Here is a 24,153-nt window from a genome sequence, read left to right as displayed (position 1 = left end):
TTGCTGAGGTAATCTCAGTAGTGACCTGGTGGGCACTAGGCAGCGAAGTCCTGCACCCCCCGCGGGGTGTGGGTGAAGACCCATGGTCACTTAGATTCCACTACTGGGCAACACCTCTTCCTTCGTGGGAGGGTCAACGGAGACTGAAGATCTAACAGGTCGAGGCTGTGCAGGGAGGGGGAGGGAGGTTATGCGGCACACGATGGAGAGGCTTCTGGCGGGTGGAGTGAATGGCGAGAACATTGCATGAGCCTAACTAAAGATCTGGCATTGGGGGGAGGTTAGGCTAAAGCCTCATACACATGTACAAGGCATGTCGCCTGGCAGGAATCTGTACTCGATTCCTAAGGCGACACTGAAGGGCAAATACTCTACAGATGCGCCATCCTGTTGCTATGTGTGTGTGAGGGGGGGGGGGGGGGCAAAGAGCAGCGCAGGAGTCTCATCACTCAGCACTGGGGTAAGTGGAGAGAACAATGCCCTCATCTACCGCTCTGCTAAAGTGATCCCTCTTTATGTTATCCCTCTCTTGATGTCTAAAACCCTGTACACATGAAACTCAGCCATGGCGTCCAATAATGACCGCCTCAGCCGAGAATCCAGCAAGTGTACGGCAGCCCCAGACCACCCTCAACCAGCAGCTTCAGCCATCAGGAAGAGTTTAACATTAAACAGGAGAATAGTGTTTGGTGGCGGGGAGGAGATTTAATGTAAGTGTCTTGGGTATCAGTAAACTTCACCAAATATTCATAGTGTATGTGTGTGTGTGATCTCCCGGTGTTTGCATGGGTTTCATCCAGTCACTAATTTAGTACTGCAGGATTGTGTGTGTCCTTTCAAAATTGACTACGAGATTAGATAGTGAGTTCTTTGAGGGATAGATAGCGATATGAATTCTTAAGTGTATAGTTATGCAGAAAATGTCATTGATATATCAATCTATAAATATAATAATGCAATGACAGTACTCCATCTTTAAAATCAAAGAAAACAAAATGTTCTGCTTTATCCCAGTATTGATATGGAAGATGTCCATAGACATAACAAAACATGTGAGCTCCTGCACTGTATTGACAATATTACCATGCCATAATAACATCAAGACCTGCACTTCATACAAAACCGACCTGAGTAGGGAAACAACAATGCATCAAAATGCTTTCTGTAGGTTTTATTTTCAAATAGCTGGTGCACAGTGTAGTGATGTGAATGGCCATTTTGAACCCATTGGTCTTTTAGCTTTGGAATATGAGCCAAGTGGAGGGCAATCCATTTGCTGTAAATAAAAATCTTAAAGGCAATGACAGATTCTCCACAGTGCCTTACATTAGCCTTGTTAAGTATTCATCTGCTCAGAAGCACTACATGAAGATGAGAGCTTTGGTGTAGCTGTAAGAAGTTGTGATAAAGCAGGGAAGAAAAGAATCTCTAGTTCAGCACTTTTCTGCATTTCACTGAAGTGGCTGTCCCACCTGACAATCAACTTGGGTCTTTGCTGAGCTGACAGGAAGCAGTCAGCTGTATGACAACAGAGCCTCATCTGTAAATACCTAAAGGCAAACTGTTCTCCTCAAAGCTATTATTGCAGCAGAATTTAAAAGCGGAGATCACCACAGAAATGTATTGGAATAATCTGTCTCATCTTATGTAAGGTTTGAAAGAAGTTTTAGTGTTGCACTTCAATTTATAGTTTTTCATTTTCCTAATCGGAACTGAAAGATTTAAATAGAAATTCTGATTACTTTATGATGGAAACATTTGTTCTGTCAGAAAGCATGCTAAATAAAGTCATATACTTACATAAGGAGAAACCGTAACCAAGGATTGAATTTCACCCAATCAGTAGCTGATACCCTTTTTCCCATGAGAGATCTTTACCTTTTTACAAGGGGGGTATGTATGGCCTATTTTCTGGTGACCCCCCATTCCCCGGCCACAGCGTGATGTCAGGACCTAGGTCCTGACATCACACTATGGGAGCCTCACTGCATTGTGGGAATTAACAGTTGTTTCTAACTGCTAATATCACCCTCTGTGCATGTGTACATCTACTGTATGAAAAAACAACCCTTTAGCCTGTCACATTGTGCTTATAAATAATAGCAGTTGGTGCTGTCTGTTTTTTTTTTGTCTGCCAGTAGTAAAGATGATGACGTGCAGGCTGATAGTGGATCAAACAATAGGAACAAGTTACATGGAATATTAATCATTTCTTGATCTTTCTTCTATTTTTTAACTTCTCACTTTGCCATTTATTTATTTACTTTTGCCCCTTTTCGCTAAAGTTCCTCTTTGAGGAGTGCTGTAACAGTAATAAAAAGGAGGAAACATCCAATCGACCAGTATGTAAAAATTCCAAACTTTATTCAAAAAATGTGCACACTGGACATAACAAAAAAGTTAGCTCACACATATCGGAGCCTCACACTCGCTCCTTAAAGGAATACTGTAGGGGGGGGTGGGTCGGGGGAAAATGAGTTGAACTTACCCGGGGTTTCTAATGGTCCCCCGCAGACATCCTGTGCCCATGCAGCCACTCACCGATGCTCCAGCCCCGCCTCCGGTTCACTTCTGAAATTTCAGACTTTAAAGTCTGAAAACCAATGCGCCTGCAATGCCGTGTCCTCGCTCCCACTGATGTCACCAGGAGCGTACTGCGCAGGTCCAGTATGGTCTGTGCCTGCACAAGTGCGCTCCTGGTGACATCAGTGGGAGCGAAGACACGGCAACGCAGGCGCAGTGGTTTTCAGCCTTTAAAGTCTGAAATTCCAGAAGTGAACCGGAGGCGGGGCTGGAGCATCGGTGAGTGGCTGCATGGTCACAGGATGTCTGCGGGGGTACCATTAGAAACCCCGGGTAAGTTCAACTCATTTTCCCCCGACCCCCCTACAGTATTCCTTTAATCATAGCTATGATTAAGGAGCGAGTGTGAGGTTCCGATACGGGTGAGCTAACTTTTTGCTATCTCTAGTGTGCACATTTTTTGAATAAAGATTGGACTTTTTACATATCAATCGAGCAGATCTTTCCTCCTTTTCTTTGATGTCTGCAGGGTCTGGCTGCCCCTGCTCCTGGATGGATGGGTGGTGTGGTGAGCAGTGCTCAACTTTCTTTTGACAGGAGTGCTGCAACACTGCTGTTTCCAGGAAACACAACTATGATATAAATATGGAGGGCATAAACTGCACAAATTGGTTATCAGGGCTAGAGATGGTCAATAAAATCCAAATTATTCCGGATAGCATGCAAATTTTATGCAGCTTGGAATTGGGCCAATCAAAATAATCAGGAAGTGCATCTGATTGCCCTTTTCTAATCAAAGCAAAACCAATTGCTAGGCTATATAGTGTATTACACATAAAAGCCAGAAATAGAAGCCAGGCAAATAGACTGAAACTATACATACAATCCTATTGGAAATGTTACACAGCTCTCTAAGACAAACGTTTTAGGCTAGGTTTCCACTGTGCACAGAATGCATCTTGCGAGCTGGCACAGCTGTGATGCCTCTCGCAGCCGAATCCATCTAACTGTGCCATGCACGTCTATGGGAATCGGTCGCTTGATGCAATTTTATGCTGCATGCCATCAGATTTTTCCCCTCACATGAATTTGCAGGATTCCTATTGACTTTAATAGAATGCGAAATCGCATCCGCATTCGTGCTCGAGGAATCTGACGGTTATAGCAGCAGTGAAAATTAGAGTTCAAATATAGACTTGGTGTCTACTTCCAAAATAAGGTCAAACAATAAAGGAGACAACCTGACACAAATACAAACTAAATTAGCACAAAAAAATGTACCCACACTCTCTTGACTCCAAAGTGAATAGTAAAGTTGCATCTGGACAGGCTTGTTGTTATTCCTTGCTGCCTCACCCCATTTACATTCCTTCAAAAATCCTCCACAATCACCCTCTTCGGCCCATATATCACCTGTGAGCACGATGGTGATAAAGTCACCCTGAGTGGTGTGTTCCAAGGTTGCCAAACTGTGGGCACTTCTGCCTACAGCCTGTGTACCAATCACAGATAAGGGAATGATGTGTGTGTATGGGGGGAATTAAATTTACACGAAGCACTGGATTACAAACTAAGCCTCATTTATACAAAAACTTTAATTACATAAGACCTAAAAATGGGTTACACTGATATAAACATCTATAATAAACACACGTTACTCTGGACTGAATAAGGTGTAAAAGATGAGAGTAAAAGTGCAATGCTATTTTAAGGAAGGACACCAATCTTATTCCCTAGATAAAGTTCACAAATAAATGCCTACATAATGGTGCAACACACACATATATTAACACACAGTAAATTACCCAGCATGAACGTTTCACCCCTAAACATTGGGGCTTCATCAAGGGAATACACGTGCATATGTGCTAGAAATAATGTGCAATAGTGCAAAGTGCCAGGTAGCTCCCAGCTCAACCATGGCTACCTGGCACATTATTGCTCGCACATATGCAATGCACATTTCTGGATGCTTTTAATTAGTTAACTCCCATAAATACTTATTTAAGTTTACTTATAGATGGTCTATCATTTTAAGTCTCAAATTTACTATAATGGATTGTGTATAAGTTCAAGTAGCCCCGGAGTCCATCTAAAATACTCCCTGGAGAACATGTATCAAATATTGAGAGATTAGGTCTCACAAAGCGTCTTCAGGAGTTTGTAAAACCTTCCAGAAAAGAAAAAAAAAAACACAGATATCCCAGAAGCCATATATAGTTTAGTGTTTTGGACACCAGATCAAATTAGTTTATAGGGCAAATTAGTACCCACAAGAGTGGTTTGCAAGAACTTGCAACCACAGTATCAGGCATGGGAGGTAAGTCCATCCTCACTCAGATTCTTGGGTCTTCTTTGGACCAGACAGGTTGCACTCTATAAAAAGATTGCTAGAATTCTAGAATTCTTGCAGAACTTGTAGCATTGCTCCTGGATCATAGGGGACTACAATACAATGGGAGGGAAGGGGGTGCCCTGAGGAAAAAAAGAAAAATGGTCACAATCCATATAGGGGATAAAAGGGTTTGCTTACCTCAAAGACAACATATGACTTGTATGAAGCAAACACATTTTTAATAAAACACTTTAAAAAAATATAAGTGTTCTATTAAAAATGTGCTGTATTTAAGGTAAGTGAACTCTCTTCTCCCTTATATAGATTGTGACCATTTTACTTTTTTCCTTGGAGCGCCTCTTCCCTCCCAGTGTATTGCTTTAGTAATATCAGGGTTACTTTTATAAAATGGTGACAACAGTACCTATTATTATAACGTGTATACATATACAGTATATTGCAGTGACATGTTTTACAGCACTTTACGTTGCAATTCATATTGCTGGCTGTCCTAAGTGGGTTTACAAATTAAAGCGGAATGAAACCCAGCATTTCTACTTTGCTCTAATAGATTATTTACAGCATATTATTTACAACCAGAATTGTAAGGGTTAACACAGGCTTTAGAAGCTCCCCTGCCAGCAGAGCTGGTCGCTTCCGCACTTGCAGATAATGTTATCTTGTGTTTAATTGCATCAAGTAAGGAATGTAAACAAAGCCTTCTCTCACACTGCTGGGTCCCCTGAACAAAGTCAGACAAGCATAAATGCTTTGTGATGCTTTCTGATTAAGTTAGAGGATGAATAAAGCAGTTATAAATAAAATGCAAAGTCAGCTCTCAGAGTAAAATGAGTGTACTTTAGGAACGTATAATTTCTAAATGAATAATACTACTTATGCACAAAAGCAAATCTGCTAGTTGTATGGCATATAAAAAGTAGGAAAACATGTTTTTATTGAATATTATGTCAGGGTTTTATACCGCTTTAATGTCCTTCCCACAGGCAATGGGCAGTTTGGAGGCTATTAATCTGCCAGTATGCTTTTGGGTTGCGGGAGGAAGCTGGAGTGCATACAGAAAACCAATGACAACAGCAGGGAAAATGTGCTGACAACATGGCTATAAAGATAATTTATGTACAATATAAAAAGTGGGGTGTCTGTTCTATGAGCCCCATTTTGGCCTGCTTCCAGAATCAGCGCCACAGTCACTGCTTTTTTGCAGTACATTTTCTAAGCAAAGTCTTCTACATTTGGAGTTGTCTTGCCTCCTCTTTGCCAGTAACATGAGGTTCCGGGAAAATGAAGAAACAATTAACATGAGACAGAACAGATAGGTTACTATGTCACCTATTAAGTCAGAAGAGGCTAATCATGTCTTTATCTATTTGACTTTGACTGGACATTGTCAGCTTTCTTTCTGGGACTTTGAGAGATAGTGCTATGAATATGGATTAAACCTGCAATGTATTATTTAATCTTCAGAATTAGTTTAACTCCAGTTCAAAGGCATTATAAAACTATTGCATTATTTAATTTTCAAGAAAATAGGAATAAAAAACAAAACGTTTTATGAGGCATGTTCCTATAATCTAAGGGGGCATTTTCAATGCATAATGTAAACTTTAATTAGGAAAATAAGCTGTTATTCGGGATGCATAAAATACTTACAGGAAGGTCAGCATAAAAGTAGTGCTTACGATCAAATAGGGATTTCTTGTTTATTTTGCAGTTGAGCGCTAGGCCAGTCATCACTGCGGCTTCTATGCATCGCTTGTTGAGCACCTGAAATAATCAGAAACACAAAAATAAAATCAACGCAAGCAGCAAGATCAACAAATTGGACGGAAGAGTGAAACAGATTTTGCAATGAAGATTTGTAGCATTCTGCCTGTTTTCAAAACAGTTGGTGGACCAGTAGGAAACTTTGCTAACTACACATTGTTGCTTGCTAGGTTTTCTTATCTTTACTGCAGCCATGGCGTATCAGACTACAGCAACCTGAACATCAGGGATATAACCCGTTAGTGTGGGTACAGTTATTTTGGCAGACATCTTCTGCATCACTTTACAGAGTATATAGGTACCTCAACTCCTGTGAAGAGGAGAGAACCCAGAAAAATGTTGATTGGCTATGGGGACAGTTGTCTCAGTAGAAGCAGCATTTCCAGCCAAAAGTGCATCGACATTTCATCGGACAGGTTGGTAAATTTAGTGACCAAAAAGAGGCAAGAGGAGGGACAAGGCACAATCTATGCAGGGGGCCTAGAGCTGGTGATAGGTTCACCCAGGTCTCCCACAAGCTATACTGCTCCCTCGGGGCCCCTGCAGAGTATTAGTCCAGTGGAGCATACACTCACTCTACCTGACCGGGGCACTTCCTCCTGTGCACTTCTGTGATCTGTAACCATACCTTTGCAGCATGTATGTACTCACGTTGGGTGAAAGTCTGCCAGTGTATGGCAGCCTTTAGGAGAATGAGAAATTAGACGTTATGTAATTACATAATAGCATGATTCACATGACACATGACTTGCCTGATACTGCTAAAACCACTTGGGCATACTGTATGTACATATGCTTGGCCTTCTCTCTACAACGTCTCTGGGGATTTGTATTCAGCTGTGGTGGACCTAAGGTACTATCTATTGTTTCATTAAGCATTGAGGACTTGCAGTCAGAAAAAAAAAATACTGGCTGCACACTCACTGTCAGGCTCCCTGCACACTGCAAATCCGTTTTCCGATTCCGATTCCGTTTCCGATTCCGTTTCCGATTTTCCCTGAATACATTCAACAGAAAAACGGATCAAAAAACGCAGCATGCAGTTAAGATTAAAAATCTGAATCGGAATCGGATGTAAAAACAGATTAAAAAGCGGAATCGGAATCTGAAATGCATGCAGTGTGCAAGAGGCCTTAAGAGGGCCACTATTACTTGCAATACCACTTAGGAAAACCAAAACATAATTCCCAGACATCGAAACAATGTTGCATCTTATACATGAATTTTGACAAGGAAAATGTCTATACCAATGCACGCTCCAAATTAATGTTTAAATATTTATATGTCTGTATTTTTATAAAGAAAAAAAAACACGGTTCATCTGGCCCAAAGCATTAACAACCTCTTACCAAACAAGAAAAAACATTGAGCATGTAGCCCCCAAAGCCAACCCCAACTCTTTATTCAGTGTATAGAACAAAAAGCTGGTATTTTATTCCAGACTCGGATACATATTTAAAGGACAACTGAAGTGAAAAGTATATGGAGGCTGCCATATTTATTTACTTTAAAACAATACCAGTTGCCTAGCAGCCCTGTTGGTCTATTTGGCTGCAGAAGTGTCTGAAACAACTCAGAAACAAGCATTCAGCTAATCTGTCAGATCTGACAATAATGTCAGAAACACCTGCTCTGCTGCACGCTTGTTCAGGGTCTATGGCTAAATGTATTAGAGGCAGAGGATCAGAGGGGCAGCCATGCAACTGGAATTGTTTAAAAGGAAATAAATATGGCAGCCTCAATATCTCTCTCACATCAGTTCTCCTTTACGTAGTACAAAACCTCAATAAACTATTATCTTTGTACACAAAATTATATCTGAGATTTCAAACAAGTCAGTGGCAGGAACTTATATGTTTTTAGTCAAAGTTGCCAAGTTGTCAAAGTTGGTGAATAATAATTTATATCATGTAGTCATGTAGTTGAATTATCCTGAAAAGATTTTTCAGGATGTTTTTTTTAAAGATTCAGTAACATACTCATATGATTACTGAATGTTTCCGGGCTCTGTTTGCCAGTCTAAATCTATAAATGCAAGAAAAGACCGTGATTTGATCCAGGCTATTTTGGGCCGTTCAAGCAGACAGTTTTCTAATAGTACACAGTATTTTTTTTTTATTTGACCACCCAGCTGCTCCTTCAGTGGCTGAATAGCATTTCTGGAAAGAAAATTACTTAGGTAGAGCCAGACAGACTCTCCGATCGAGATGCAGACCCATTTGTCAATGGAAATTTCAGCGAGACAAACTGAGAGACGTGAACTTTGTAGAGATTAAATACTTTGAAGAAACAATCTCCAAGGAATGCTGGATCTATTGTGTGCTGCTGCTGACACTCACAAGAGCTGTTATAAACTAATGTTCTGATAGTTGTAAACCACGACAGACAAATAAAATGGTTGAAGAATATGAAATTCGGAATAGAGTAATTAACTAACCAACCAGACTTGGCTAAGATATTAAAAGAAAAACAATATGGACTTCAAGGAATGTTCACATAAGTAAATGGCTTTTTGTCCCGTAGACTTAAGGTAGCCATACACTGGTCGATTTGCCATTAGATCGACCAGCTGACAGATCCCTATCTGATCGAATCTGATCAGAGAGGGATCGTATGGCTGCCTTTACTGCAAACAGATTGTGAATGGATGGATTTCAGCCTGAAACCGATCACAATCTGTTGAGCTGCTCCTGCCTCCTGTGCCGCCCCCCCCCCCCCGTATACATTACCTGAAGCTGGCTTCCGGGCGTCTTCTCCACGCTGCACCGCACCGCTCTGTTCCGGCTCCATCCCGGCGCTTCCTGTGTCACTCCGTGACCAGGAAGTTCAAATAGAGCGCCCTCTATTTGAACTTCCTGGTCACTGCAGTGACACAGAAAGTGCCGGGATGGAGCCGGAACAGAGCGGTGCAGCGCGGAGAAGACGCCCGGGAGCCAGCGTCAGGTAATGTATACCTGATCGGATCGGCCGCCGCTAGCGACGCGCACCCTACCCGTGGGCGATCGAAGGTAATTTCCCGCACGGCGCAATCGACGGACCGATCCGATTTCGGGAGGAAATCGGATCGGCGGGTGTGTTTAGCGCGAATGACTGGCAGCAGATTCGATCCCAGGATCGAATCTGCTGTCGAAACGGCCGCGAATCGGGCCAGTGTATGGCCACCTTTACACCTTCTGATCCTTCATCTAAGCACATAGGACATAGACCTACCATCTCAACAATTAATGAGTAAGAGCACATGTTGGCATGTACCTGCACTCAATCCCTACAAGAATCAATTAAGGTTTAATCAGGAAATATCTCAATGAAGTCCAATACCCCCTTATCTCCATGTAGAGACTGGAAGTCAGAAGCAGTGCTGAGCTTATTGTGGTTAGCATTATCTCACGTCTCTCCCATTCCATGATCTCTACGCTCCTGTTGCCCATACTGCAGAAAAACTCTGCCAACTAAGTGCACCAGGTCCCAGTGACTCAATACATGAGTCAGAAGTGGTCAGCTGGGGTGCAGGGAAGTGGAGCAATGGGAAAATGGAGAGGTGAGATCCTACTAGCTTAGCAGGCTTGGAATGCCAGTATGTGCATGAGAAGGGGAACCACCAAGCTATTAGGGAATGCTTTAATGGGACAATAAAGACATTATATAGGGGCACAGCATAAAGGCTACTATAAGGGGGTATTACATGGGTAGCACTACATAGGGGAGAATAGTAAGCATGTGGTGGTGGTGGGGTGGAAATGCACTAAATATGAGGCTATTTATAAAAACTGTCTGTGACACCATTTCTTGCAAGAACTTGGGTGCTATAAATGAGGTTGCTAAAATGAAGAGGGAGGACATCATAAAGGGGAGCTTTTTATTGTGGATTGTAGGGAATGCCAATGAAATGTCTTAAAGAGAACCAGAGACGAAGCACCCTCATGTATTTTATTACATTTATCAGTGGGAACATGACAGTAAACACCTACTCTGCTTTTAGTTTTATTCTTCTCAGTCTAATCTGTTATCAACTGTGATAAGAATCCACCGACTGATTCAGTCGAGGTTTGACCTGAAATCATTATAGCTGAGTCACTCTTCTGTGGAGTCTTTTCAAGCCCAAGCCTGCCCCCTCCTAGCTCCGATTTCCTACTCAGAGCTGTTGACATGGGAGGGGCTGCTGCTGCCGAGAAGGAAGCTCTGAAACAGACAGTGTATCTGTGTGCAGTGTGCAGCCAGTCATTATCTACTGTATGCAGTTTCATTTCTATGAGAGACACTTCCTACAGGCAGCCACACAGCATACCAGAATAATCAAGTTGAAAGCAGACAGATGAAAGGCTGCAGCAGCCCTGCTTGTCTATAGTCTCATATAGCCTAGACAGCACATCCAGAACAACTCATACCCCAGAAGCAGAAGGGATATGAGCCGGCGGCCATATTGGATATTTCCTGGAGCAATAATGGATAAAAAAACACTCAAAAAGGCACACCAGAGTGGTGAAATTATCAGGTAGAGCATTTATTCTTTACAAGCTATCAACTGATAGCTTGTAAGACTGTTTATTTTGTGTGAATCGTTCATCTCTGGTTCCCTTTAAAGGGACTCCGAGCACCTCTTATGGGTATGCCTTTAAAGTGGACCCAAATTAAAAATACAAGATTTCAGAAATAAAATGTTCTAAATTATAATAATAAATAGCAGCCTTTTTTCGGCTGCATGATGACAATTATAAAATATTTTAAATTTATTGAAGGAACCCCTCCCTTCCTTTCATATTCCCAGACAGAATCCGGAAAACTGGTTTAGTAGATGGTCTCCAGCAAAGGAGGAATTGCTAATGGCTGCCACCTGTATAATCCTAGTAATGAAAAGAGAAGGGTGAAAAGTATGCACTGAAATGCTCATAGGCTTGAAGAAGTGTTTATTTATCTTTGTATGTGTCAGAGTGGTGCAACTAAATATTCTGAATTAAAAAAATGTTTGGTTTGGGTCCGCTTTAAGCCAGACGACTTCCAACAAAGTCGGGCTATGACCTCTCTGGAGGATCCTCTTGCAATTGTCATGCGTCACTTCCTCTTCCTGCTTCATTCAGTGATGCACTTCTCTAACAGAGAAGACAGGGGTGACCCGGAAGTTATAACATAGCCAAGATGGCAGCCGCAATTTTTAAATTGAAATCAAACGAAAAATATTTGGTGTAGAACGGTGATTCAGGCATCAAATGACAGAGGAGAGCACAAGCTACAGAAAGGTATGCATCTTTAGCAGACAACGTAATGCTACAACATTAGCAGAGACAACACCTTGGTCAAACTTCAAAGAAATTGATGAAGAAGTCACATCAAGCATCCTCCTTCACCTCCGCCTAACTACCTGTGACCTGGATCCTGGCCCAACACAGTTTATGTTGAACTGCCCCGACCTGTTCGTACCGGTATTCCTCAAAATTGTTAACTGTTCCTTACAATCAGGGATATTTCCTGCTTTACTGAAGGAAGCAATCATCAGGCCTCTCCTCAAAAAACCCTCCCTGGACCCAGAGGCAATGACCAGCTACAGACCTGTCTCTAACCTCCCCCTTTCTGGGCAAGCTAATTGAAAAAGCTGTTTACCTCCAGCTAGAAGCCAAAATCCTACAAAACAACAGTTATGACCCATTCCAGTCTGACTTCAGGAAACACCACAGCACTGAAACTGCCCTCATCCAAATATGCAACCACCTGCTCATGGCAAGAGACAGAGGAGAGTGCTCGATCCTCATACTGCTAGACCTTTCTGCAGCCTTTGATACAGTTGACCATGACATCTTGATAAACAGGCTACAGGAATACTGCGGCATTGATGGCATAGTTCTTCAGTGGTTCCAATCCTTCTTGAGTGGCAGAACCCATAAAGTGTCTATGGGGCCTTTCCTGTCCATCCCCTGTATCACTTAAGTATGGGGTGCCCCAGGGCTCAATCCTCTCTCCCCTGCTTTTCACGATTTACATGTTACCGCTTGGAAAACTAATCCAAAAACATGGCCTGACATACCACTGCTATGCAGACGACACCCAACTATATCTTTCCTTCAAGCCTGGTGTGACAGACCCAACTCTAACTATAAACGCCTGCTTACGTGAACTACAGCAATGGATGAATGACAACTGGCTGAAACTAAATGCAGACAAAACTGAAGTCCTTCTGATTGGAGGGCAGAGCATGATAACAAAACAACTTAACTTGCAGTCTTCATCAATAGGAATAGGAGGCACGGATCTACGCAGCTCTGATCATGTGCGTAGCCTGGGAGTTCTAATTGATGGGAATTTAAACTTCAGAACTCAAATCTCTGCTGTGGTGAAATCATCCTCATCATCATTTTCACCTGAAGAGCATTGCAAAAATCAAGCACCTCATCCCCCCAGAAGATCTGTCAACCTTAGTCCATGCCTTCATCACATCCCGACTGGACTACTGTAATTGCTCTCTACACTGGCCTTCCCAAAAAGGTCTTGTACCGCCTACAGCTGATACAGAATACTACTGCCAGACTGCTAACCAACCAACCCCGTCACTGCCACATAACGCCAGTCCTGCACTCCCTTCACTGGCTACCTATAGAATGGAGGGTCCTATTCAAGATCGGCCTACTGACATTTAAATCCCTGAATAATCTGGGCCCTGGATACATGAAAGATATGTTGCAGCTGCGTAGCAATCCCCGCATTCTCAGATCCACAGGTTCTAATAATCTATTCATACCCAGAGTCCACTTGGAAACTTTTGGTCCCAGAGCCTTCTGTTATGCTGCCCCTACGTTTTGGAACTCCCTACCTCAACAGATCAGGACAGCTCCATCCCTGGTCGTGTTTAAATCCAGACTGAAAACCCACCTGTTCAGCTTGGCATTTGCAGAATTATAACTTTTGTTGTGTAAATACTTCATCCTACTACCAATTACTGAATCTGAGAGAGCCTAAGCGCTTTGAGTCCTATGGGAGAAAAGCGCTATAGAAATGTTATTGTATTGTATCTTTAAGTACATTGCAGTACTGGTCGGAGTCTCTTTAAAGGCATACCCATGAGAGAAGCTCGGAGTCCCTTTAATGCAGGAATATGCAAATTCTGTATGAAAATGTATGCCGCTTGAAAATGGATCAAATGTCACTTTGGCAGGATTTGATTGGTTCATTTTTAAGCTGCATACAGAATTAGCATAATCCTGCATCAGCTTGGAACGTTTGCATTTCACTGACTATCAATATTGCCTTACACACCTTCTTATTCGCCCACACAAAAAAATGATGGAAGCTCTTGCACCAGCGACCCTTTGTATTCCAGTACATGAATTTTCTCTTGGTTATACCAGTTTCTATAGATGTCCCATATGTATCTTGCTGAAATCATGACAGTTGCAACGTTTGGCATGTGCTGAAATGTACTGGAGAATGTGCTTCATAAAAACAAAGTACCGTTTATGCATTACAAGATGATAAGCACAGATGTGCATTGCAGATGCATTTTCATGAATAACATGTCATGCTACATTTCCTTTATCTTTTAGTGTTGGCAGGAACACTTTGTAAACACAAAAACAAATTGCAGCCATACAAGAGAGATAATGGGTAGGGCAGGCTAAAGAAAGTTATGGAGCCATTATTGTGCAATAAATAGAAAAATCTAGACATGCGTGTAAACAACATACTCAACTGGGTCGCCAGTGATGCTTTCATATCAAACATGCACTGCATATTGTTTTTAAATTAAAATTACAATAAGTGGTTATAGACAAACAATGTGCACCTACACCAAGATTTTCTTTTAGCATATTTTAATATTGTGTTATTAAAGCATACTTGACCTTAAAATAAACGTATGATATAAATAATTGTTTGTTAGTAATGGTAAAATAGAACAGAGTATCATATTTGTATTTTATGTTAAGCGCTGCATTTTTAAGATTGAATCCAAAATAGCAACAATCACAGTCTGATGGAAAGTCTACTTCATTTAGCTGGAAACAGAAGTTACGACCTTTGAATTTTCAGCACTAAAATGCTATCAGCAGCCTTTTCTCAGTCAGGTTAAAGGGTTTTGCTTTGTATTTATTTTTCAGGTTCAACAAGCTCATTTGCATAGATAACAACTCTAGTTTTTAACATTTGCATTGCAGGGAAACAGAAAGGGACTTAAGACATTTGTTTAGGATGGTGACTAAAGCAGGAAGGTAGGGTCGGACATGGCAATGAAGAAGGTATAAGGCACTAACAGCACTGCTAAGCTACCCTGAATTTGGGGATCATGGAACATATAGAGGCCACAAAAGGTCATGTTAGTTGGGAACAGAATGGTGAAAGCTCATATTACTGGGCAAGGGAAATAGATCACTACATATGTTATGGAGTAGGGTTTGGATGGCGGCTGCACATTTTGAGGGTTAGGATTACACATGCATTGAATGGAGAGATCAGCTGTCAGATTAGCCTCCAGCACCAGATACAGCAGGTACAGCACTTGCAGAGGTTATGGAGATCATGTCAGGGAACTGTTCATGTGATTATAGTGATCGCTGTATCAGAAGCCAACTAACAAGGCTCCAGATCCCTGCTGGGAGGTATCAGCTGTCTGACAATTAAGTCTTCAGTGTTAGCTGCGGAAATAGCAAAAGAAGAGTAATGCTGGGAATACACGTTTCGTTTTTGCCTTCGTTTAAACCTTTGTTTCGATTGTGCCTTTTGTCCTTTTCGATCCCGAAATAATCGATCTTACGGTTAATATCACCACCCACGGTTTCGGGGGTTTTTTTCGATTCTGATGGTTTCGTTTTTCCACTGATCGAAGGCTGCAAAGAAACGAAACGTAGTACAGGTACGGACGGCATAAACGAATATATAATCGATCTGAACAGCCATCAAGCCTACCAATGGCTCGATTAGATGGATAAAGAGAGATAATATCAAACATGTTCGATCACTAGTCGTTCGTTTTTGGGGTCTATTAATCGAAACTATAATGAGATTATGACTATTTTCACATACGTTTTCAACACTCGATTCGTTTACTGAACGAATCGAAGGCTAAAACGAAGGCAAAAACGAAACATGTATTCCCAGCATTAGGGCTGGTTTAAAGTGAATGTGCTCAGCCAGTGGATCCATTGCCAGGCAGATTTAGTTCTTTTCTCCATGGAATTGATCTGCCGTGCACTGAAAATGCTTGCAGCAGTGTGTTGTGTGCTGCAATGACTGAATTGCCATTACATGGTATCGGCAAAACATCTGGCTGGCAACTGATGCGCTGCGGATTCCCTGTAAACCTAGCCATAGAAACATGGTAAGTGAAATCCATGACTCTATGTTCTGTCACACGTTAGCAGGACATAAACAGCATGTAGGTTTCAATTACTATGATCCTGGGGTGGATAAATAAGCCTTTCTGTTCACCTGGCTTAGAGGTGGTTTTCGCCATTGAATACCATTTTACAGCATACCTCTGGTGTAACTAAAACACCATGAAGTACGCTAATGCTGATGTAAGAATTTTCACTGGAGTCCCAGATCAGCCGAGTTCTTGGGCGTAGCTCTGCCCCGTTGCTGAAAATGGCGGCCTTTCTCTAAGTGATACCTGTAGTAAGATAGAGGTTATTCTGGGGAAGGGGCAGAGCTATGCGTTTTGTCACACTTAAAGCACTGCAGAAGAGGTCAGATACAGCAGCGTATTATTTCTTAGTATTTATATAAAGCTGACATCTTCCACAGTGCTTTACGGATTATATAGTCATTTCACTGACAGTCCTCAGAGGAGATCACAACCTAACCCTACCATAGTCATATGGCCATCATAGTCTAGGGCCAATTTAGGCAGAAGCCATTTAGCTTATCAGTAAATTTTTGGGATGTGGGAGGAAATTGAAGTGCCTGAAGGAAACTCAAACAGTCATGATGAGGACATACAAACTCCATGCAGGTAATGCCCTGGCTGGAATTCAACCTTGGGACCCATTTCTGCAAGGCGAGAGTGCTATGCACTACACCACTGTGCTGCCCATAGTGATTATAATATGAACCATGCCATAAAACATACATACCGGTAATTATGCCACCTTGTTTTGTTTCTTAAAGAGAATCTGTACTCTAAGATTCTTACAATAAAAAGCATACCATTCTATTCATTATGTTCCCCTGGGCCCCTTGCTGTTTCTGCCACTCCCTGCTGCAATCCTGGCTTGTAATTTCCAGTTTTAGGCAGTGTTTACAAACAAAAAGACAAGCGGAATATAACCCTGCATTTCAACTTTGCTCTAAAACATTATTTACAGTATATTATATGCAACCAGCATTTTTTTTTTTACTAGACCAGCATTGGAAGGGTTACACAGGGCTTTAAAGTTCCTTTAGATTTCTGCAGACCCATCCCAAGCTGAAAAGAGATACATTTTGTTTACAGAAATGTATCTAAGTGTTGAATGACTCATCTCTCTGACTGAGAAGGAGCTTGGAGGACTGCCAAAGAGTGTGTAACTGTTTATCAATAGATACATAGAATGTAACAATCTGAACTTCTGCATATCTCTCCACGGAACTTGAAACGTCTGTGTTTAACCCTTCCAATGCTGGTCTAGTAAAAAAAAAAATGCTTTCTGCATATAATATGCTGTAAATAATATTTTAGAGCAAAGTTGAAATGCAGGGTTATATTCCGCTTTAACCATAGTGTGATAGGCTGAGAGGAGCTCAGTCTGTGACTCACACAGAGCCTGCAGGGGGCGTGGAGAGGGTGTGTATAGCTTCTATCCTATCACATGCAGACCAGCACATTCCTGCCTGAGTCCAACAAGGAAGTCAGAGGAAAGAAGATTAGATTATATAACAGAGATAGTACAGCCACTGTGCAACTAGGAAAGGCTGCAGAAAGACAGACCACATTAGAACAGGTATAGGAACTTATAGGTCAGAAGAAATAAGGCTGAACATTTTGTTACAGAGTGTCTTTAAATAGACCTATTTTATTTGAAGTTTAAATTATAATGTTGTGTAAGTAAACACAGAATGATGTAAACAAAATGTAAATGATCATACATAAAGTGAATTCACCCTCTAACTAAAACCATTGTCTGTGTCTGAGTGACTTCAGATCTGCCTCCTCATATTAAAAAAGAAGAAGAACATGATTTGAAAGGTTACTTTTGAGTAAATATTAATGCAGGCCACGATTTTCTGTCAAAAGGTGACACAGCAGAGAATATGTGATTGCTAATATGAAACGGAGACTTTCTTGCTCTAAAAGAAAATTGGTCTTAGACTTATTTTATCATAAAAAATGTAATAAATGATAGTACAATAAAGTGCCTGTGGTTATCTCTCTTTTCTGGCAGCAGCTGTGACAATGATAGCAGATCAGGTAGTTATACAGAGCGCAGAAAAAAAGAAAATGTTGCAGTAGACACATAAAACTGTGCCAAACCTCACAAAATATATTAGCTTTCAACTGCAAACATGGTGTGCTCAGATATAAAGGGCAAATCTAGGGGTATTTAACATTTTATCCAAATAATATCCCATTGTCTGAAAATAAAATGTAACACTTTGCAAAGAACAAGAGTCCAATGATTTAAATAATAAATGAAATTAATTACCGTATTTTTTGGACTATAAGACGCTCCGGACTATAAAGCAGCGTACACACGCCGGACTTTAGGCAACGACGGGTCCGTCGTTGCCTCCCGCTGGGTGGGCGTGCCAGCGACAGTCCGGCGTGTGTACGCTCTGTCGGCAGACTGATACGGCTGTTTCTGAGCGATCCGCCCGGCGGATCGCTCAGAAACCGCCGTATCAGTCTGACGACAGAGCGTACACACGCCGGACTGTCGCTGGCACGCCCACCCAGCGGGAGGCAACGACGGACCCGTCATTGCCTAAAGTCCGGCGTGTGTACGGACCTTAAGACGCACCTAGGTTTAGAGGGCAAAAATCAGGGAAAAAAATAAAATAAACCTAGTGCGTCCATGGTGCAGGAGTGTCCTGTAGAGCTTCAGACACTAACATCAGCAGCAGGTAACAATAAAAATAGAGTAGTGTATATACAGTATATACTGTGCTAGTGCTCCACAGGTAAATAAACAAGGTGCTGTAGAGAGAAAAGTGCAAGATCAACAGCTTACCCATTAGGAAGACTCCAGAGGGGCACACTACACTCGCTGCCAGCTCATGATGTACCAGGGGTGAAGCATGTATGTCTCCTTCCACCACTCGTACCAGCCAGTGTTCAGAATGGGGAGAGACATAACACAGACTCCGGGAGTGGGGAAGGGCTGTCTGCACCTCTGTATTTCCTGCGATGCATGTGTCCGCATACAGGATGCTTACTTCTGCCCAGCTTTGCCTGCTCTGCCTCTTAAATGCTGCCGCCTGAATGCTGCGATCACCCTGGACTCTTTGACTGACGATCCACTGCGGCGATCCCCCACTGTGCCGCTGCTGCTGACCTGATGGTTTATAAGATGCTTAAGTGAAGTCCTGCTGGCTCGCAAGGCATTTGCCAATCATCGCTAACAGCCGGTGCCCAGTAAAATCCTCCGACATGCAAGATACATACTTCCGCTTAGGAAGTGACTGCAGACGCATCTGATTGGTCGCGCTAGTCCTGCGGGCGGGATGAAGGTACCGCTCCTGAACCAATCACAATCCTTCCTCCCTGATTGGTGTCAGGGAAGGAGGGTTGTGATTGGTTCAGGAGCGGTACCTTCATCCCGACCAATCAGCCGCGTCTACAGTCACTTCCTAAGCGGAAATATGTATCTTGCATGTCGGAGGATTTTACCGGGCACCGGCTGTTAGCGATGATTGGCAAATGCCTTGGGAGCCAGCAGGACTTCTCTTAAGCATCTTATAAACCATCAGGTCAGCAGCAGCACAGTGGGGGATCGCCGTTCGCCGCAGTGAGAGTCCAGGGTGATTGCAGCATTCAGGCGGCAGCATTTAAGAGGCAGAGCAGGCAAAGCTGGGCAGAAGTAAGCATCCTGTATGCGGACACATGCATCGCAGGAAATAGAGGTGCTTTTCCACTTGTAACATTGTACATTCGGACTATAAGACAGCTTTTTCACCCCAACTTTGGGGGAGAAAAAGTGCGTCATAGTCCGAAAATACGGTAATAACTACTAATTTTTCAGCCAAAACAGATCTGCAATTAAAGGACAACTGACGTGATAGGGATATGGAGGCTGCCATATTTATTTCCTTTTAAAGGAATACTGTAGGGTGGTCGGGGGAAAATGAGTTGAACTTACCCGGGGCTTCTAATGGTCCCCCGCAGACATCCTGTGCCTGCGCAGCCACTCCCCAATGCTCCGGCCCCGCCTCCGGTTCACTTCTGAAATTTCTGACTTTAAAGTCAGAAAACCACTGCGTCTGCGTTGCCGTGTCCTCGCTCCCGCTGATGTCACCAGCAGTGTACTGCGCAGACACAGACCATACTGGGCTTGTGCTATACACTCCTGGTGACATCAGAGGGAGCGAGGACACGGCAACGCAGACGCAGTGGTTTTCTGACTTTAAAGTCAGAAATTCCAGAAGTGAACCGGAGGCGGGGCCGGAGCATCGGCGAGTGGCTGTGCGGGCACAGGATGTCTGCGGGGGACCATTAGAAGCCCCGGGTAGGTTCAACTCATTATCCCCCGACCCCCTACAGTATCCCTTTAAGCAATACCAGTTGCCTGGCTGCCCTGCTGATCCTCTGCCTCTAATACTTTTAAACCACAGACACTGAACAGGCAAGCAGCAGATCAGCTGTTTCTGACTTTATTGTCAGATCTGACAAGATTATCTGCATGCTTGTTTCAGGTGTGATTCAGTCACTACTACAGCCAAATAGAACAGGAGCACTGCCAGGCAACTGGTATTGTTTAAAAGGAAATAAATATGGCAGCCTCCATTTACCTCTCACTTTAGTTGCTTTTTAAATTATTGCAGCTCTACTCTCCCTTGGACGGCAAGGTTAAAATGACCGGAGCACCACTTTTAGCACCCAGGGCATCTCAAAAGCACATTAAAAATACATGCTAACAATGTGGCTCATTACTAAAAAAAAATCAGTTCTACCTCTTTTTTTACATTTAAATGTTTGTTAAAGGTTTTTATTGCCCAACTTCTGTTGCCTGCCATCTGCAGAAAGAGCAACCAGATAAGGAGTGCTATAATTTACAGTAGCAATGAGCATCTTTCATCAGCCGCGGTGGTGGTTGCGGTGGGGCAGATTGAGGGGTAGTAGAACACTGTATGGCAAACAATTTAGAGGAGTCACGCTTGATTACATTCACACCTTCCCTGGATAAATAAGTGTAGAGGGAAGGGGAGGGGGTAATTGGCAGCTCCTAAAGCTGTTAGAAGCCAGGACAAACTGCAGGAAAAAAAAGCGGATTGGATCCCTCTAACCAACGAATGCTAAAATATAACTTTTAATAAAAAAATAAGTAAATCCAATAAAAACCAGGGGCTGTACTAAACAACTGCCTACTCAGACTATTGAAACAGTATAGCACTGATTTTTATGTATTTTTTATTAAAAGTTATATTTTAGGGTATTATAATGTCCCTATATAGAAAAGGGTCTTTTAAAGGGAACCAGAGATGGGGACATGAAGGACCAGTCTACTTAGGTAGTAGGGTTTTGACGAGTCCTTCAGGATGGCTTCCTCCTGAGAGGAGACTGATCCACCCCTGAAAGGAAACAGGCAATAATTAAATAATTGAATTAATCAGGCCCCAGCCTATATAAGCTCCCCCTCCTCCATACCACACTAGTTTCATACAAGAGAAAACTACACCCATATACATAACATACATTAACATCTAGTAATTTTAGTAAAGGGTGGGTTGCGGAAGTCATCCTGAAGGACTCATCAAAACCCTACTACCGGTAAGTAGACAGGTCCGTCTCTCATCGTCCTTCAGGATGGCTTCCTCCTGAGAGATTAGCGAAAAATCTTATCTCAGGGAGGGATCACAGCTTGAAGCACTTTGCGACCCAATGTTTGATCCTGGCTTGACAGGAGTTCCACTCGGTAGTGCTTGACAAAGGTCGTATGACCAGACCAAGCCGCGGCTCTGCATATTTGTTCGAGTGAGGCGCCCGACTTCTCTGTCCACGATGTAGATAAAGATCTTGTAGAGTGTGCGTTAACACTAATCTGGGTTTTCAAACCTGACTCTATAAACTAGAGTTATGAGATCCTTGATCCATCTGGATATCGAATTCTTAGAAACCTGTAGTCCCTTACGCTTGCCTGCGTATGCTACAAACAACTGACAACTTTTCCGCCACAACTTAGTTCTTTCTAAATATATCAGAACTGCTCTACGCACATCCAAAGTACTTAATGTCACTTCTCTGTCATTATTTGGATTTGTTGAAAAAGACGGTAGAACAATTTCCTGACAGCTGTGGAATGCGGATGCAACTTTAGGTAGATAGGAAAGGTCAGGTTTGAAAACGATTTTATCATCGTGGATGATCATATACGGTTCTTTGATGGACAGGGCCTGGATATCACTCACTCTCCTGGCCGATGTAATGGCTACCAGGAATGCAACTTTAAGTGTTAAATTTCTTAAGGATACCTCAGCAAGAGGTTCAAAGGTACTGGACATTAGGAAGTTGAGAACTTTGGACAAATTACAAGGAGCCACGAGTTTTGAAGGAGACGGTTGTGACCTAGTCCCCGACTTAAAAAAAATTCTAACATGAATTAGAACATGAATCTACTCGCAGTATACTGGCCGATAAACCTAATTCTACTCCATTCTGGAGAAACTCCAAAAATGTAACATAAACCATTAGAGCGCACTTTCTTCCTTTGTTTCCAGGAACAAAAAACATTCCAAACTTTACAGTAGATTTGTCTAGTAGTAGGCTTCCTACATTTGATCAGGGTTGCGATCACTGTCTGAAAACCCCTGCCTCCTTAGGATTTGCCACTCAGGATCCATTCCGTCAGCCTGAACTGGTCTGGATTCAGGTGGATTTGATTCCCCTGAAATAGAAGGTCTGGTCTGGACCCTAGATGCCATGGACCCCTCAGTTAGTCTCTGTACAAAGGGGAACCATGCTCTCCTCGGCCACCAAGGGGCTATGATCATTACCTGAGACTTCGAAGCTTCTATGCGTCTGAGCACTTTCGGAATTAGATTGAATGGGGGAAAGGCGTACAGAAGTCCCTGTGGCCATGATACTGATAGCGCATCCAGTCTGTTGGATGGAGAGGCAGGATGAAGGGAGCAGTAATCTGTCAACTTTGTGTTGGCTGGTGTTGCGAACAGGTCTAGTATGGGTAATCCCCATTTCTAAACTAAAGAGCTGAACACCTCCTGGTTTAGTTCCCACTCTGACTCTATTGGTGCTCTGCTGAGTGAGTCTGCCCATCTGTTCAGCTTGCACTAAATGTGAGCTGCTGTGAGGGAAATCAAATTGTTATCTGCCCAAGAGATCGCCTCTAACGCTAACCCTCTGAGATCCTGTACCCTGGTACCTCCCCTGTAATTCGATGACCTGACCTGCACTCCCATTGGCCATTTCCCCTGAGCCTGATGCTCTCGGCAGTGAGCCCCCAGCCCCAACTGCTGGCATCCGCGAAGAACTTTAGGGGAGATCTCTGCACCCACTGTCAACCTAACTGCAGTCTGTGAGGATTCTCCCACCATGTTAGGGATTCCAACACATAGTCTGGAACTGTAACCTGTCTGTCTAGCGAAGCCTGTGTGTTGTCCCAAGTGTTCAGTAGCCAAGTCTGTAGTGTCCGAGAGTGAGCCTGGGCCCACTCTACTACTGGAATGGCGAACGTCATTAGTCTTAGTAGCGACATCACCTCTCTGATCTGTACTGTCTGCTCTGACCTGAACTGTTGCAATCTTACCAGCAATTTTGCTGCCTTGTCCTGTGGAAGAAAAACCTTTCCTTGATTTGTGTCCCACAGCAGTCCTAGGAAATTTAAATTTTGGGTTGGAAGCAAGTTGGACTTCTCCTTGCTTATCAGCCACCCTAGGTCCGAAAGGACCTGAACAGAAAAATCTAGATCCCTGTGCAAGTCAGCTACAGAGTCTATTAGAAATAAAAAGTCGTTTAGGTACGTGAGAAACTTACATTGTGGAGATGGAGGAAAGCCGCTGCCTCTGCTACAATCTTCGTGAATATCCTCGGGGCTGAGGATATTCCGAAAGGAAGAGCTCAGTACTGATAATGACAAACGCTGTTGCCGAACCGGACTGCAAATCTTAGATACTTTTGGTACCGGGGATGAATCGGTACATGCAGATACGCGTCTTCAAGTTTGATAGTCGCCATAAAGGCGCCGGCCATATCAGATTTCAGACAAAGGTGATGCTTTCCTTACAAAAGTGTATCTCCACAATGTAAGGGTTCAGAGGTTTAAGATTTAAAATCATCCGAAACTTTCCTGAGGGTTTTTTGATGATGAAAACCCTGGAGTAAAGCCCTTTGAAGTGGTCTTCTACTGGTACCCTTTGGATTACATTTTGGAATAGTAGAGTCA

The 24,153-nt window shown here is 42.8% G+C and overlaps 1 protein-coding gene across 1 annotated transcript in view; it reads right to left on the bottom strand.

Annotated features, from left to right (window-relative positions):
• The window catches only part of LOC137546800 (glutamyl-tRNA(Gln) amidotransferase subunit B, mitochondrial-like), a 160,184-nt gene that overhangs the window by 120,089 nt on the left and 15,942 nt on the right, over positions 1 to 24,153 (bottom strand). The window contains exon 3 of the mRNA XM_068269660.1: positions 6,530 to 6,643. Coding sequence (XP_068125761.1) covers positions 6,530 to 6,643 — 114 coding nt within the window. The remainder of the gene's footprint in view (positions 1 to 6,529; positions 6,644 to 24,153) is intronic.

Source organism: Hyperolius riggenbachi, chromosome 1 (assembly GCF_040937935.1).
Source record: "Hyperolius riggenbachi isolate aHypRig1 chromosome 1, aHypRig1.pri, whole genome shotgun sequence".
In the NCBI taxonomy this organism is placed as follows: Eukaryota; Metazoa; Chordata; class Amphibia; order Anura; family Hyperoliidae; genus Hyperolius; species Hyperolius riggenbachi.
The sequence above is the reverse complement of the archived record's forward strand: the minus strand, read 5'-3'. Positions and strand labels throughout refer to the sequence as shown.